Below are 16,669 nucleotides of genomic sequence, written 5' to 3'. Positions count from 1 at the left end.
AATTCTATGTTTACATTCTCGATAACTTTTATAAACACATTTAACCTTGACCGGCAACGGACTATATTATTACACGCAAGGATAAGGCGTGCTTAGGTCTATAAAAACCGGATCTTTCTTATAACGAAACGAATTTAAACAGATCTTCAAAGATTCAAAGAGGTAATTTTGCATACACAAAAAACTCATTCAAACATTTTAATCTATTGTATTTCATTTACCTGTATTTATTATTATTGATAATAATAATCTCTTATACTTTTAAAAGTTGTTTAGTCATTATTTAATATCCAGAAACCAAAGATATTGTTTTTAAATTAAAGATTGGCAACAATCTTTACACTGGTGGCAGCGAATTTAGTTTTCTTTCTTAAGAAAATTTTAAGAATCTACGTGAATATTTTATTAGGCACGCAATTGTTAAGTACATACATTGTTTCTGTCCATATTTTATGATATTTGGTTACACATAAAAAAAAAAACCTAAACATAAAAAAAAGACACTTCAACGAAGGCTGAGAAATAGATAGTACAGTTGGTGAATATAATTAAATTATAGTATATATTTAAGTTATTTTAAATTCAACAAGGATAAATACTAATCCAAGTTGAAAAGTAATAATTTTATAGTTAGTTAAAATCTATATCAACAAGGATAAATTATAATCCAAGTTGAAAAAGATAAAAAAAAAAAAATAATAGTTAGTCAAAATCTATATCAACAAGGATAAATACTAATCCAAGTTGAAAAGGATATAATATAATAGATAGTCAGAATCTATTTCAACAAGGATAAATTCTAATCCAAGTTGAAAAGGTCATAATTTAAAATTTAATATATATCAACAAGGATAAATATAAATCCAAGTTGAAATTAAATAGTTCAGGGGTACAATTCAACAAAGATAAATTTTAATCTAAGTTGAAAGTTTAAATATAGTAAAAGTAAATACCATATTCAACCAGGATAAATTCTAATCCAAGTTGAATATTAAGACCATAATAATTCAAATAGGTCCAGACCATCCAGTAATTATATTTATAGTCTATTTCAAAGTTAATATTTAATAGTCTATTTCAAAAGTTTTCTTTTACAACAAGGATAAATATAAATCTAAGTTGTAAATATAAGAATATTTGGAAAAGGTCAAAGTTGAAAAATTTATAGTCTATTTTAAATTTGTTATTTATATAATCTATTTCACAAAATAAGGATATATTCATAATTTAAGAGGTGTTTTAAAAGTAAGACATAGGAAATTGTTTTTCTATTTCAACAAGGATAAAGTTTAATCCAAGTTGATTAGTAAAATTGAAACTCTTGATTTCATTTAGCAATTAAAAGTAAAATGTATAATTTAAGAGACAGATCTCGTATACCACAGGGGTCCAATTCATTTAGTAGGGGAATAACCACATTAGCTAGTCCAACCATTCCCACTTGGTCTGTTGCATCTACAAATATTGATACCTGCTCATTTGGGGATGTCACGTCTCATAATTATTTAGCCTCAAACCAGGCTATGAGTTTAAACCAGGGAGAAATAAATACAAGCCCCAGGCCATTTATTAGTACTGCGAGTAATATTCAAAGGGAAGTAAGCACAAACCCATTTCTTTTCCCAACTCAAAGTAAGAGTGATAGTGCTATAGCGACTATAACAAGAGAAAAATCATGTGAGAGTGATGAAATAATAAAGATGAGACAAGAATTAGAGGCATTAAGAAATGAAAACCTTCAGAAATCATATGAGAGTGAAGAAATGGTAAAGATGAGACAAGAGTTAGAGGCATTAAGAAATTTTAAGAACCTTCAGATGAAGAATAATGCTCAACATTTCACTGAGAGTAAATCTGACCCTGTTATCAGAAGTCCAAATAGTTATGCAGAGACCCAGCAACGTTCAGCAAACTCCTGCAACAATACAACATTGCCAGAGACCCAGCAACGTTCAACAAACTCCTGCAACAATATAACATTGCCAGAGACCCAGCAACGTCCAACCTACTCACATAATACCACAACATTGCCAGACACCCAGCAACATTCTACACATACATACATGGATACAACACTGTCAGACACCCAGCAACAACCATCATATGCCTATGCTAATATGACAATACCTGAGATACAGCATCGTCCAAACTATTCTTGTACGAGTACCATCATACCTGAAATCCAGCAACATCCAGACTACCAGCAGTATCCAAACAATTCCTCAGTATCAAACTGGTTACCTAGGCAACAGTATGGCAGACCACAGCAACAATATGGCAGACCACAGCAACAGTACCATAATATTGAAAACTCCAAGATAGACAATGGGAGAAGAAACAGAGTGCCATTTTACAACGGCAGAGATCCATGGAATGCCTACTTTATGCAGTTCGAGCTCATTGCAGAGATAAACAGATGGGATACTGATACTAAAGCCATTGAATTAGTAACAGCACTTAAAGATGAGGCAATGGTTTATGCTTCCTACCTCTCACCAGAGACCAAAAGATCTTTCTTTGGGCTATGTGCAGCTATGTCTAATAGATTTGGTGACCATGGTTATCCAGAGACATATAGACAAGAATTGCATACATTAAGGAAACAGGGCAAAGAAAACATCCATGAATATGCTTCCAGAGTTGAAATGCTAGTCAGACGGTCATTTCCAACTATTGACGTAGCCACTCACAGTACATTGAGTGTAGAGTACATGCTAAGGGGATTACCCGACCAGAGCATTGCTGTAGAGTTACTGACAAAAAGAATTACCAGTATGACTGAAGCTATCCATCAGGTGACTTTATATGAAACATATAAAAGAGGAAATAAAGATAGAAACATCCGTCAGCTGACTATGCAGGAAACTGTTAATTTTGATGAAGATGATATCGAAATAAGGAAAGTTGGTGGGAAAAGATATGTAACTGAGGAGAGGCTTACACAATTTGAAAGAGGGATCACTCAGTCATTAGGGGAGATAATTCAGAAGGAAATGACAAAATTTAACAAACCAAATGTTAACCAAGGTTATAGGCAAAACCAGCCGTATAACAAAGACAATAGAACAAAAACAAGAACCACAAGATGTTTTAATTGCAATGAAGAAGGACATTACATCAAAGACTGTAAAAAACCAAAGAAAAGTAAAAGCAGTACAGAAAACAGAGATTTTTCCAACAGCAATGAGACACAAGATGATTCTTTAAACTAATAAGGGCTGAGACTGTCGACCAAGTATCAGCCATTGATAAAATTATTGAAGTTAAGGATATAACTACCAGGAATGGACCATGTGGAGATGAATTTGATGCATTGACTCATGATCTGAGCTTGAATTTGTTGTTTGAGGGATTTGATGAATTACAGAAGAGTACACCTAGTGATGTAATTGGCAGTGCTGAACCGAGTCAGGCAATAGAGAAAAATATCGTCATTGATCGGGTGAGGGCAGCTACCATTACTGTTCCTTTGGTCATTAACAAGGTTGAAACCAAGGCAGTTATTGACACTGGAGCGGAGGTGACAGTTTTGAGTGAGGAACTGTATTCTAAAATTCCAAAAGACATGCGACCAGAACTGAAGAAGGCAACAAGGAATTTAGTGGTTGCAGAGGCTGGGAAGCATATGACAACAAGGGGAATAGCACAGATAGAGATGAAACTAGGAAATGAGATTTTCACATGGCCCATGTATGTAGCCCCAATTGGAGATAATGTATTGTTAGGATGTGACCTGATTGATGAAAAGGACATAACTATCAACTGCAAGAGGGGACTCCAATTAAATGGTGAATGGATAGAATGCCAAACCACAAGACAAATAGGTGGTATAGCCAGAGTTAGGATAAAAGAAGCAATTACCATACCAGCCAATTCTGAGATAATTATTGCTGGAGAGGGTTATGACACAGAAGGATTGTCCAGCCGGTATTCTATTCTTGAACCAGTTGTTGAAGATAGTAGAAAAATTATGGTAGCAAGGACATTAGTCGATGCTCGCAGTTGTAAAGTACCTGTTAGATTAATCAACCTTGATGAACACCCAGTCAAATTGAGAAAAACTTATCTGCTAGGGGAGCTTCATCCTGTTCAAGATATATCAGAAGTCATTGACCTTGAAGAAAAGAAGATTAATAGATGTGGTACATCAACCAATAGTTGCAGTATACATAGTAACCACAGTGTAACTCTTCAAGATTTTTTGACAGATCAAGGAAATAAGGAAGCAGTTAAAATTCCAGAGTCATGGACTGAAAGCTCAGATATACGGAAGATCAGTGGTGCAGAAAATGATGGTAACCAGATGAATAAGGTCGATATTCAAATGATGCCAGACTTTTTGCAGGATCTGTATGAAAGGAGCTCAAAGAATCTTACAGATGAAGTTAATCGTCAGAAATTAAGAGATCTATTGCTGACAAATAAGGACGCATTTGCTTCGAATAGAACAGAATTAGGTACATGTGCCCTTGTAAAGCATAAAATTGATACTGCTGGAGCAGCACCAATAAGACAGCCATTACGACGTACTCCCATTAGATTTGAAGGTGAAGAGATGAAAAATTTAAAAGACCAGTTGGATAACGGAGTCATCAGACCTTCCACATCACCTTGGGCATCAAATGTTGTCCTGGTACGGAAGAAAGATCAAACTGTTAGGTGGTGTCTTGATTACAGATTTTTGAACGATCTAACAATTAAATGCGCCTACCCGATTCCGAGAATAGATATGTGCATCGATTGTCTTCACTCAGCTTCCGTATTCTCCTGTTTCGATTTACAGAGTGGTTACTGGCAGCTGCAGGTTGAAGAAAATGATATTCCAAAAACAGCATTCATCACCAAATATGGGTTGTTCGAGTATACCAAGATGCCATTTGGATTATGTAATGCGCCAGCTACATTCCAACGGTGCATGGAACTCATTTTCCGTGGATTACAATGGCAAACCTTATTGATTTATCTAGACGACATCATTATCTTTAGTTCTGATATAGATGAACATTTTCAACACCTAGGGGATGTTCTGACTAGATTGAAGAAAGCAGGACTAAAGTTAAAACCATCCAAATGTGATTTGATTAAGGATGAAATTTTGTATTTAGGGCATATAGTTGGTAAGCATGGAGAGAAACCTAACCCACAGATAATAGAAAGAGTTCAAAATTGGAAAACACCTAGCAACACCAAAGAAATACAACAATTTCTGGGACTCTGTAATTATTATAGACAATTTATCAGAGGATTCAGTAATATTGCAGCCCCATTGAGTCATTTGACTAGGAAAGATACAATTTTTGAATGGACAGATGCAGTACAAAAGAGTTTTGACCTACTTCGGACAGCACTATGCACAGCCCCTATACTTGCATATCCTAAGCCGGATGGAAAATTCATTTTGGACACAGATGCTTCAAACATTGGTATAGGTGGTGTCCTCCAGCAGATACAAGATGGAAAAGAAAAAGTCATAGCTTATGCCTCTAAAAAGTTAGACCAAACCCAACAGAGATATAGTGTGACAAGAAGGGAGCTTTTGGCAATGGTGACTTTCATACACCATTTCAAACATTATTTGTTAGGCAACAAGTTTACCATTAGAACTGATCATGCTGCACTAAAATGGTTGTATTCATTTAAGGACCCTCAAGGTCAATTAGCAAGGTGGATCGAGTCCTTGGCACAGTATGATTTTGATATTGCTGTCCGCCCTGGTATCAAACATAGCAACGCTGATGCACTGTCAAGGTTAGACTACAATGATCAGCTATGTGAACACCAGAAGAGAGACGAATATAAGGAAGACTGCAAATGTTGCAAAGGCCTAATGGAGGACTGGCAGAAATTTAAGTTGGAAATTGACAACATTAAAGAATTAAGCAGCAAGATAGATCATCGTAAAGACACAGAGAGTAAAATAAGGGTCACAACCAGACAACAACATTACAAAAATCCAGGTACAAACAGAACGTGGTTAGCCAAGTATACTAATCAGGAGATGTCTGTATTTCAAAAAGAGGACGAAAATCTAAAAATTCTTCACCAATGGATGAGTAGTGGTTCTATACCAGATAGAGATAAGGCGGCAAGTTTGAACCCTGCTGTACGGCGTTACTGGTTGAATTGGCAGAATGTAGTACTTGTAGAGGGTGTAATATTCCAAAAATGGATTTTAGACAAAGATGGCAAATACAATTTACAGCTAATAGTTCCAGCCATTCTTCAAAAGGAAATCATGATAAATTGTCATGATACACCATTTTCTGGACATCTAGGAGTTGCAAAGACAAAAGACAAGATGAGGCAAAATTTCACCTGGTATGGAATTGGAAAAGATGTAACATCTCACATTAAAATGTGCCAGATTTGTAACAGATTGAAAAATTCTTCAAGAAAGCCAACTGCACCTCTGGTGGATTACAGAGTAGGTAATCCAATGGATCGCATAGCAATTGATATCATGGGACCTTTGCCTATTACCAAAAACAAGAATAGATATCTTTTAGTCATAGGCGACTATTTTACTAGATGGATGGAAGTCTACCCAATTTCTCATCAAAATGCTGACATTATAGCAGAGAAATTGGTTCAGGAATTTATAGCCAGATTTGGAGCACCACTGGAGATCCATACTGACCAGGGAAGGAATTTTGAGAGCCAGTTATTTGCAGAAGTATGTAAACTACTAGAAATCTCCAAGACTAGGACCACAGCCTATCATCCATCATCAAATGGAATGATAGAAAGATTTAATAGAACATTAGCTGGAATGATAAAAAGTTTCATAAATTCTAATGCTAATAATTGGGATTTGTATATAAATCTTCTTTTATCAGCCTATAGAAGTAGTCCACATCCTGCAACTGGAGACACACCTAATTTCATGATGCTGGGAAGGGAAATCAACATTTCCAGTTCCATTTTATTTCCTTTTCCAAAGAAAAAAGATTACGACAACGAGGATCAGTATATCACCAGATTACGAGCTAAGATGATGGAAGTTTACAGTATTGCACGCAATCACTTGAAATCATATGCAGAACGACAGAAGCGTGATCACGATACTAGGATTTTCCACAGTCAATATAAAGTTGGGTCCCTTGTCTATAAATTTGATAAAAACATTTACAAAAAATTTAAGTCACCTTGGGTTGGTCCATATAAGGTTACAAAAGTTTTAAGTCCTGTGGTATATGAAATATCTTATAAGAATAAAATTGAAATAGTTCATTTTGACAGACTTAAGTCCTGTACTTCTGATTGACAAGAGTTTCATAAAATACTAATCAGCTTGTACATGTACATGTACTATAAGTTGATATGATAATAGAAATATAGCTTAAGATTTATAAAAATTTTGTTAATTTTATGTATTTTCAGTAAAATGGTTTTCCTACAGTGTTCCCTTTGTAAATTTAAAGGAAAAAGGAAAAATGCTGTGGATCATTTTTTAAAAAGACATTTACCAGAGAATGATGTACCATATTTTTGTGTTTTATGTAAATTTAGAGCCATCAACAAATTTAAATGGGAGAAACATTTAAGCTCTTTCCCTAAGCATATTTGTGCTGTTAATTCCTGTCATACAATTTTATCCGATAAAGCTTATTGTATAGAGTCCGATAAGAAATTTGAGCTGGACATAAGTCCCAATGGTCAACTCATACCAATAGAATATACTTCTGTTCAACCCAGTAACATACCTTTAGAAGAGAATATTGAACCAGCTGTACCTGAATATTCAGAGGAAGTGGTGATTGTTGAAATGACATGTACAGAAGAAGATAAAACTATTTTTACTCTTAAAGAAGAGATCTTAAATCTAACAGACACTTTAGTCAAAGAAAGAAATCAATTTGAAAATTATTTAAATAAGATGGAAGAAACCAAAAAGAATTTAAAATCTGAACTTAACCAAACTAAAGCAGAACTACATGTACAAAACCAGAAAAATAAAGAAAACCATACGAGCGAGAAGGAGGAAAGAAGAAAGGATAGAAAGAGGAGTTACCAGGAACCTAACAAAAGGATACGAAGTGTGGTTGTGGTACCAAAAAGAAAATGTGAACATTTTTAATTTTCTTCATACTTGACATTTATTTGTATATAAATTGTGTTTATTTTCATCGATATAATTGTTAACATAACCAATAATACGTGTCGTGATATCCTGATATCCAATCAATCGAGACATGACCGGAAATATTTATATGCATATATAAAATTTGCAATTTACTTGTATACATGTATTCATAAGCTCCACGGCAGGTGCTTGTAAAAATCGCTTAATTTTAATTTGAGAAAATATCACTTTTAATATTTTTTGTAATTTCGAGACGAAATTTAATTTGACGGAGGGCAGTGTTATGAACGTTAATTATAGTTTCATAGTTTTGTTTAGCCGAAAATATTGTTCCCGGCAAAATTGACAGTTTCATATTTTGCGTTACGAAATTCCGCCAACATGTGGCATTCGGGAAACATCAATTGTTTTCCAGTTGTTATTAATACTACATTTCATTAGTAACTGCATTTTACCTGCTTTATATTCGTAATTTGGCGTAAAGTCGGATGAAATTGTCCATTTCTTCAGTATAATTCTATATTTACATTCTCGATAACTTTTATTAACACATTTAACCTTGACCGGCAACGGACTATATTATTACACGCAAGGATAAGGCGTGCTTAGGTCTATAAAAACCGGATCTTTCTTATAACGAAACGAATTTAAACAGATCTTCAAAGATTCAAAGAGGTAATTTTGCATACACAAAAAACTCATTCAAACATTTTAATCTATTGTATTTCATTTACCTGTATTTATTATTATTGATAATAATAATCTCTTATACTTTTAAAAGTTGTTTAGTCATTATTTAATATCCAGAAACCAAAGATATTGTTTTTAAATTAAAGATTGGCAACAATCTTTACACTAATCAATTAAATCCTTATATTTAACCGCAGTGTAGAAACTACCAAATTAAAATGTTTTGTGAGATGAATATAAAATTGAGACAGCGGTAGAATTTTTATGAAATTAATAATTGTTTTGAAAAAAGATATAGACATTTGGAAAGGTATACTTCAAAAAAATATTTTTTCCCGCTATAAGTCTTTGTTACATTTGCACTTTTTAAGACTTTGTGCAGAATTTATCCTTGTATGGCATTATAAAAGTTTTATCCTGTCCATCATTAAAGATAAGATTTCACATAATATTTCATTGTATATTAGATAATAACAATCACTGTAAGTTAACCATTTAAATTTTCATACCTTTCTTTGTTCCTTTGTATAAGTTTTAGTAAATAATTTGATCTCAAGTATCCTAAATATTGTTTAGATACATGAATAAAAAAAACGAGTGGTGCTTTGAAATATGATATATATGTTTTTGACTCAGAATAGTTTTACTGCAATGAAAACTCAACATATAGTTAACCAAATCATTAACGTACAATGTAAGTCATGAAAATAAACTAAATAACCGAATATGCGAGACAATAATTGGTGGTCGAGGTCGTTAAACATCCCATTGTTATAAGATACTAAATGCAGATCAGATTTAAGTTGTCATATATTATTAATTTATCCTTATAATTTGTTTCTGCATGAGATGAGGAAATAAAGAATTCAATTAAAGTGATATATATAAGATTTCAGTCAAAGTGATAAAACTCTTAAAAAAATAATTTTACCGCAAAAAAGCAATAAAGAAATGTCTTTATTCATCACGATTTTTAGACAAACCTAAGGTTGTTAATTAATAGTCACTTATGAGATAGTCTTTATGGTTAAATATACCATAATGGGAATAAAACTCAATACATTACTTTTAAAATACTATAAAGAAGAATATAAAAATACAAAGGTAGATATATTTTCTAGAAATAACATTATTTTGCAATAAACGCATACTCTATTGCACTATCAAGTTTTAAGCATGTGCCCTTTATAGCACAACCATGCTATATGCAATAAAGGTTTATATTTAACCTTAAATTCTCTACTTTATTCTAAATGAACTTGCTTTTGTTTTCCCGCACTAAGCATGACTTCTCTCTTCAAAATATGAAGGTGCTTAATTCTTAATTGGAATTGTACTTGTCACAACAACAAAAAAGAATTCATTCAAAGATTTTCAAAATTCAAAAAGCACAGTTTTTGATTTGATAAAGATAACCATTAAGTACATTGGAACATAGAAGTTTACAGATGCATATAAACCATATGCATTGAAACCAATAAAAATCTTGTCGTATCTTATTATGAAATAATATAATATTTAGCATTTTGAAAAATTACAATAAAATAACTTAAAATAATGGGGACATCGGTGGCCAAGTGATCTAATAGTTACTACTGTAATCACTAGTCAGTCAACACTGACATTGTGATTTCGAACCCCGCTCAGAAGGATGCACTCGACTCCAATCTTAATTGACTAGGATTGTCAGTTTTCCTATCGTAGGTCGGTGGTTTTCTCCGGGCACTACGGCTTTCTCCACCAATAAAAACTAGCCTAAATACAGTACTTACAAGTTAAAATGTTAAAAAATATCTACATTATTTGTTTTAAGATTTTTAAAGACCTGAGGATTTTGAAAATGTTGATGAAAATTTTCAAAATTTCAATTTGTTTCCTGTTTTTTTTTTTTTTCAATTCGATTGTTTTGTCTTTGATATGAATCAAATAAAATAATTCCCATCCATAAATGTAAATGAAGTTGGTAACCTCTTTAAGTGCTAGTCTGCCTAAGAATCAGGCAGTGGTGAAAACATGACCAAAAAAACCCACCCAATTTGACATTGATTTCAGTTCATAATATGTAGTTATGCACAAACATAACAGTCATTTCCATTTTCTGTTCTGGTAATAGAAGATACAATTTGGTTGAAATGCACTAGAAATTCACGAATAAGGGGAGATAACTCTGTAATTTGCTATCATTCTAACCAATTTTCTTACCAAGTTATTTGATATTACCAGACACACACATATGAAAGACTTATACTTTCAAACTCAGGATGATGATAAGTATTAAATAGCATGATTAGCTCGGTGGGTTTTTTCTAATCATGTTTTGATTTTTACCTATATTGCCTGATTCTTACAAAGACTGGCACTTAATAACTGGGTTGGTTGCGTAGCTATACAAGTTATAAATATACATATAATGAATTCATTACACTGACAATCAGATCGGTATTTCTATTGTAAATCCACTTGTTATCTACTTTTCTGCATGATCAAATGCAGAGTACAATACCAACAAGCAAGACCATCTCTGTGGCAAGGTTATCCCTAAAAAAAATTCTCAAATAAGTCCATGTTACAGTTGATGAAACATTACAATAGAACAAACAAGACCACAAAAAGATAATTGTACCATACGAGAACTAGCTTTTCCAACCTTTGAACATTGGAAATCGTGTGGTACCAACTCTTGTTATTTAATTTCTATAATAACAGTAAATTTTTGAAATACTTGTTTATCATTATATTGACATTAAATAAATTAAGTGAATACCAAGTTCTTATTTATAATGAAATAAGTCTCTTAAATTAGAATACAGTATAAGTGTCAAGCGGAATGGGGATGGAGACTTTGTGGGCCAGGGGATCGAATCGGTACATCTAAAGGGCTTACTATCATGTTCTCACCAATGTTGTGAGTTCGAGCTCTGCTTATCGCACGTTGTGTTCAGCACTGGAAGTTTGAAACTTTAGAAAGTTAAAAAGTTAAACGTAAGATAGACATTAAATAAAGGTATGTTTAAAATCATGTCGGTACCGAACTGATACTAAAATCATCTTGCATACAAATCAAATATTACCCACCTGAAAAATGAACACTCAAATTCAAAATTCAAAAACGAGATGCACAATTACCAAGTCACTTCAAAAGACACAAGACAACAGAAATATGATAGCACAAAGACAAAAAAGAAAGTAAAATTATAAAAAGAAAAGAATAATCTATTTTTGAAAGAACCTTGTACTATTTGTGAAGCAGAAACCGAATATTTATCAATATTCTTTGAATTTTGTTTTAGAAAAAAGGACAAGACGTTCTTTGACAAGACCTTGGCTCACTCATATTTTAATAAGACACCGATGATATCATACAAAGTTTGGGTAGCATCTGCTTGCTAGAGAACATAGAATGCTTTAAAGAAAATTATACTCCTCAGGCGGGTGAAGTTGATACATTGCAGCTAAAGTCAGGTAAATATCATTTCAAAATTGAAACTGTTTCGTTTGTCATAGTTTCTGGTACTAAAGTGACCACACTTTTTAGGTGAATGTTTTGAAATGAGTCGAAAAAAGCTTCATCTGTGATTACCTTCATCTCTAGGTCAGAATGATATATAAATCGGAACCGATCTTGAAATGAGGCGGAGAAAGCTTCATCTGTGATTTCTCATATCCCTAGGTCAGGAGGATAAATAAATCGGAGCCGATCTTGAAATGAGGCGGAGAAAGCTTCATCTGTGATTTCTTTTATCTCAAGGTCAGAAGAATAAATAAATTCGATCCGATCTTGTAATGAGGCGGAGAAAGCTTCATCTGTGATTTCTCATATCCCTAGGTCAGGAGGATATATAAATCGGAACCAATCTTCAAATGAGGCATAGAAAGCTTCATCTGTGTTTTCTTTTATCTCTAGGTCAGGAGAATATATAAATCGGACCCGATCTTGTAAAGAGGCGAAGAAAGCTTCATTTGTGATTTCTCATATCTCTAGGTTAGGATAATATATAAATCGACACATCTTAAAATTAGACAAAGGAAGCTTCATCTGTGATTTCTCAAATCTCTAAGTCAGAAGGATATTAAAATCGGTCCCCATCTTGAAATGAGAGGTAGAAAGCTTCATCTGTGATTATTCGTATCCCTAAGTCATGATCAGGATGATAAATAAATCGGACCCGATCTTGTAATGAGGCATAGAAAGCTTCATCTGTGATTACTCATATCACTAGGTCAGAAAGATATATACTAGTCAACAAAAGAAACGATACAAGACTTTTTTTCAAATAAAAGATACAGTTTTCCGTTTATTGAACCAATATTGAAGGTAGTAATTATTAATCATTATGGAAATATAAATCCGTTTAAAAAAAATATTTTTTTGCTTTCGTAACGTTTTTTTTGCGAATTTTTTTTTTTTTACAAAATTTACATAAAGCAACTATTTTGAAAACAGAATGTTCAAACTTATGATGCCAACCTCTCATTTGAAGGTAAAGACAGTGTTTGCCATCAATTTGTTTTTAAAAATCATACGGTTTCTTCGTTTATTTTTTTTAGCAAAGTTCGGCCCCACGAGAAATCGTTAAAATGTACACATTATCAACTGATTTACCATAGACAGTACGTGTAAAGTGATATTCAAAAAGCTGTAACAATATTAAAACTAATCCGAAAGGTTCCAAATTTTCTATGTGTTTTTTACACATCTAAACCATTGATTTGAGACAAAAATTTAAAATTTTTTGGCAAATTTTGAGATTTCAGAAAACACTTGCTTTCCCCAAAAAAGGAAAAAAACAACCTTTCAACCCATTAGCTACAACATGAACCTAACTTGATAAGCATATTGAATATTTTGTTAACAAATATGATTTTTTTCAGTACGTAGAAAATTATGTTTTATTCAACTTTCCGCAAAGCAAATTTGCACCCTATGACCGTTTACACGGAATTTAGATACTTTCCGACAAGTTTTGATTTTTATTTTCACAATCATGTGCATACATTGCAAATGAAAGCTTTTTAAAATAGTGTCCATTTTGTTTTATATTTAATACTTTTTGATAAATTTTATTTTAAAGTCGTGTATCGTTTCTTTTGTTGACCAGTATATAAATAAAGGCGACAATCGTAAACCGCTGTTCAAAATTCATAAATCGATAGATAAAAAATAAATCCGGTTACAAACTAAGATTGAAGGAAACGTATAAAAAATAAGAGAACTACATCACAACACTATAAATCGGACCCGGTCTTGAAATGAGACGTAGAAAGCTTCATCTGTGATTACTCATATCCCTAGGTCAGTAGGATTTATAAATAAAGGCAACAATAGTAAACCGCTGTTCAAAATTCATAAATCGATAGAGAAAAAACAAATCCGGTTACAAACTAAGATTGAAGGAAACGTATAAAAAATAAGAGAACTACAACACAAAAATGTAAATCGGACCCGGTCTTGAAATGAGACGTAGAAAGCTTCATCTGTGATTACTCATATCCCTAGTTCAGGAGGATATATAAATTGGATCTGATCTTGAAATAAGACGTAGAACGCTTCATCTGTGATTACTCTTATCATTAGGTCAGTAGGATATCTAAATCGAACCCGATCTTGAAAGAACATATTCTTAGGTCAGAAGGATATGTAAATCGCAACCGATCTTGTATTAAGGCGGTAAAAGCTTCATCTGTAATTACTTATATCCCTAGGTAAGGAGGATATATGAATCGGACCCGGTCTTGTAATGAGGCGTAGAAAGCTTCATCTGTGATTATACATATTCTTAGGTCAGGAGGATATATAAATCAGAACCGATCTTGAAATGAGGAGTAGAAAGCTGCATCTGTGATTGTTCATATCCCTATGTCAGGAGGATATATAAATCGGACCCGATCTTGAAATGAGGCGTAAAAAGCTTAATCTGTGATTACTCTTGTCTCTTCGTCAGGGGGATAGATAAATCGGACCCGATCTTGTAATGAAGCGTAGAAAGCTTCATCTGTGATTACTCATATCCCTAGGTCCGAAAAATAAATAAATGAAGGTAACAGTAGTAAACATCTGTTCAAAATTCATAAATCGATAAAGAAAAAACTAAAACTGATGGAAATTAACGTATCACATATAAAAAAAAACTACGACACAACAATATGAATTGAACCCAGTCTTGAAATGAGGCATATAAAGCTTCACCTGTGATTACTTATATCCCTAGGTAAGGAGGATATGTAAATTGGACCTGATCTTGAAATGAGGCGTAGAAAGCTTTATCTGTAATTACTCATATTCCTAGATCAGGCAGATATATAAATCGGAACCGATCTTGAGGAGTAGAAAAGCTTCATATGCGATTATTCATATCCCTATGTCAGAAGGATATATATATTGGGCCCGATCTTGTAATGAGGTATAGAAATCCTCAACAGTGATTACTTTTATCTCTAGGCCAGAAGGATATATAAATCGGACCTGATCCTAAAATGAGGCTTAAAAAGCTGCATCTGTGATTTCTTACATCTCTAGGCCAGAAGGATATATAAATCGGACCCGATCTTGTAATGAGGTGTAGAAAGTTTCATCTGTGATTACTCTTATCTCTAGGTCAGGATCTTATGAGTAACGAACCCGATCTAGAAATGAGACGCTGAAATCTGCATCTGCTATTTTTCTAATCTCTAAGACAGGAGGATCTGTATATCAGACCCGATCAGAAAAATTTTGATTGTAAAATGAACAAAGCATCATCTATATACCAGTTTGTAAATTTAAATTATTTATCTTATTTGATCTTCTGGTGTTTTACAATGGCTAAAGTTTTTTCCGCATCGTTAGAAATTTTAATCTTGCCAAAATAATTCAAAATCTGGGACTTTAGTTTTTGGCTTAATGAAAATGATAAAATTTCAGCTGAACATTTAGCATAGTACTGTACATCGTAAATCAAGGCTAATGCAGTTATAGACGGTTAAAGTTCTAAAAAAAACTGCTGGATTAATTCATCTCTGTCTTTTTCTGAATTAACAAAACTTTTGATTATTCAACCCTGTATACTACTATTCTTCATGTGAAATTATATTTTTGAAAATACCTAGAACGACAAAATTATTTTTTTTCTTCCTGTTTGCCGTTCACAATCTACATCAAACATCCGACGCTACATAATGTATGATGTGAATGCAGTCAAAGAACTTTTAATATTTCAATTCATTATGGGTTGAGTTAAAATACATATAAGTAAGCAATGAATGTTGTTGTTAAATTTGATAGATGCTTTTTGTGTTTTTTTGTTAAATATTTGTTTTTGTTCGCACAGTGACACAGTGATGAGTGCTGTACTCCTTTTTGACAATTTTACCTTTTGTGTCTGTTTGTCCATTCGTTTGATGTGTTTTATCCTTTGATTTTGCCATTTGAAAAGGGAATTTCCGTTTTGAATTTTCGTTGGAGTTCATTATTTTTGTGATTTCATTTTTGGGCGGATGGTAACATAAAGAACAATGTAACAGTTGCATCAATTTCTACCAAATGAAAATCTCTCAAAATAAAAGGCTACAGTCACAGATCTATTAGTATACTTTAAATACCAATCTAATTCTTTGTTATCCTCAGTTGTTATTCTAAAGACCAACGAACAATGAACATCGGAATTCCGTTATTAATTTTGATGTTTGTTTTATTTCAATTCGGTTACATTAAACGATGAAACATTCATGAATCTTTGTCATATTTGTGAAGAGCTAAAAGGAGAAGATTACATGTTAAAGATTAATCACTTTGACAGTGTGACAAAGACAAACATATAATGGAATCCGGTAGTCAATTTAGCTTTTGTTTCATTTTCAACTCGTTAACATTTAACGAGCAAGATATCAAAATATATTGGCATAGTTTTATTGTATCTA

The 16,669-nt window shown here is 32.9% G+C and overlaps 1 protein-coding gene across 1 annotated transcript; it reads left to right on the top strand.

The window, feature by feature from the left end:
• Positions 1-153: 153 nt before the first annotated feature.
• LOC134705308 (uncharacterized) lies at positions 154-8,575 on the top strand. The gene is made up of 2 exons (XM_063564052.1): positions 154-162; positions 7,381-8,575. Exon 2 carries the CDS (start codon positions 7,385-7,387, stop codon positions 8,075-8,077), a length of 693 nt encoding a protein of 230 aa, XP_063420122.1. The 5' UTR covers positions 154-162; positions 7,381-7,384; the 3' UTR covers positions 8,078-8,575.
• Positions 8,576-16,669: the final 8,094 nt, after the last annotated feature.

Source organism: Mytilus trossulus, chromosome 2 (genome assembly GCF_036588685.1).
Source record: "Mytilus trossulus isolate FHL-02 chromosome 2, PNRI_Mtr1.1.1.hap1, whole genome shotgun sequence".
NCBI classification, from domain to species: Eukaryota; Metazoa; Mollusca; class Bivalvia; order Mytilida; family Mytilidae; genus Mytilus; species Mytilus trossulus.
Note: the sequence above shows the minus strand (reverse complement) of the source record. Positions and strands in the feature narration are given on the sequence as shown.

What these genes read in the sequence shown, in the direction of transcription:
- LOC134705308 (XM_063564052.1), top strand. Translation starts at nt 7,385, where the DNA reads ATGGTTTTCCTACAGTGTTCCCTTTGTAAATTTAAAGGAAAAAGGAAA.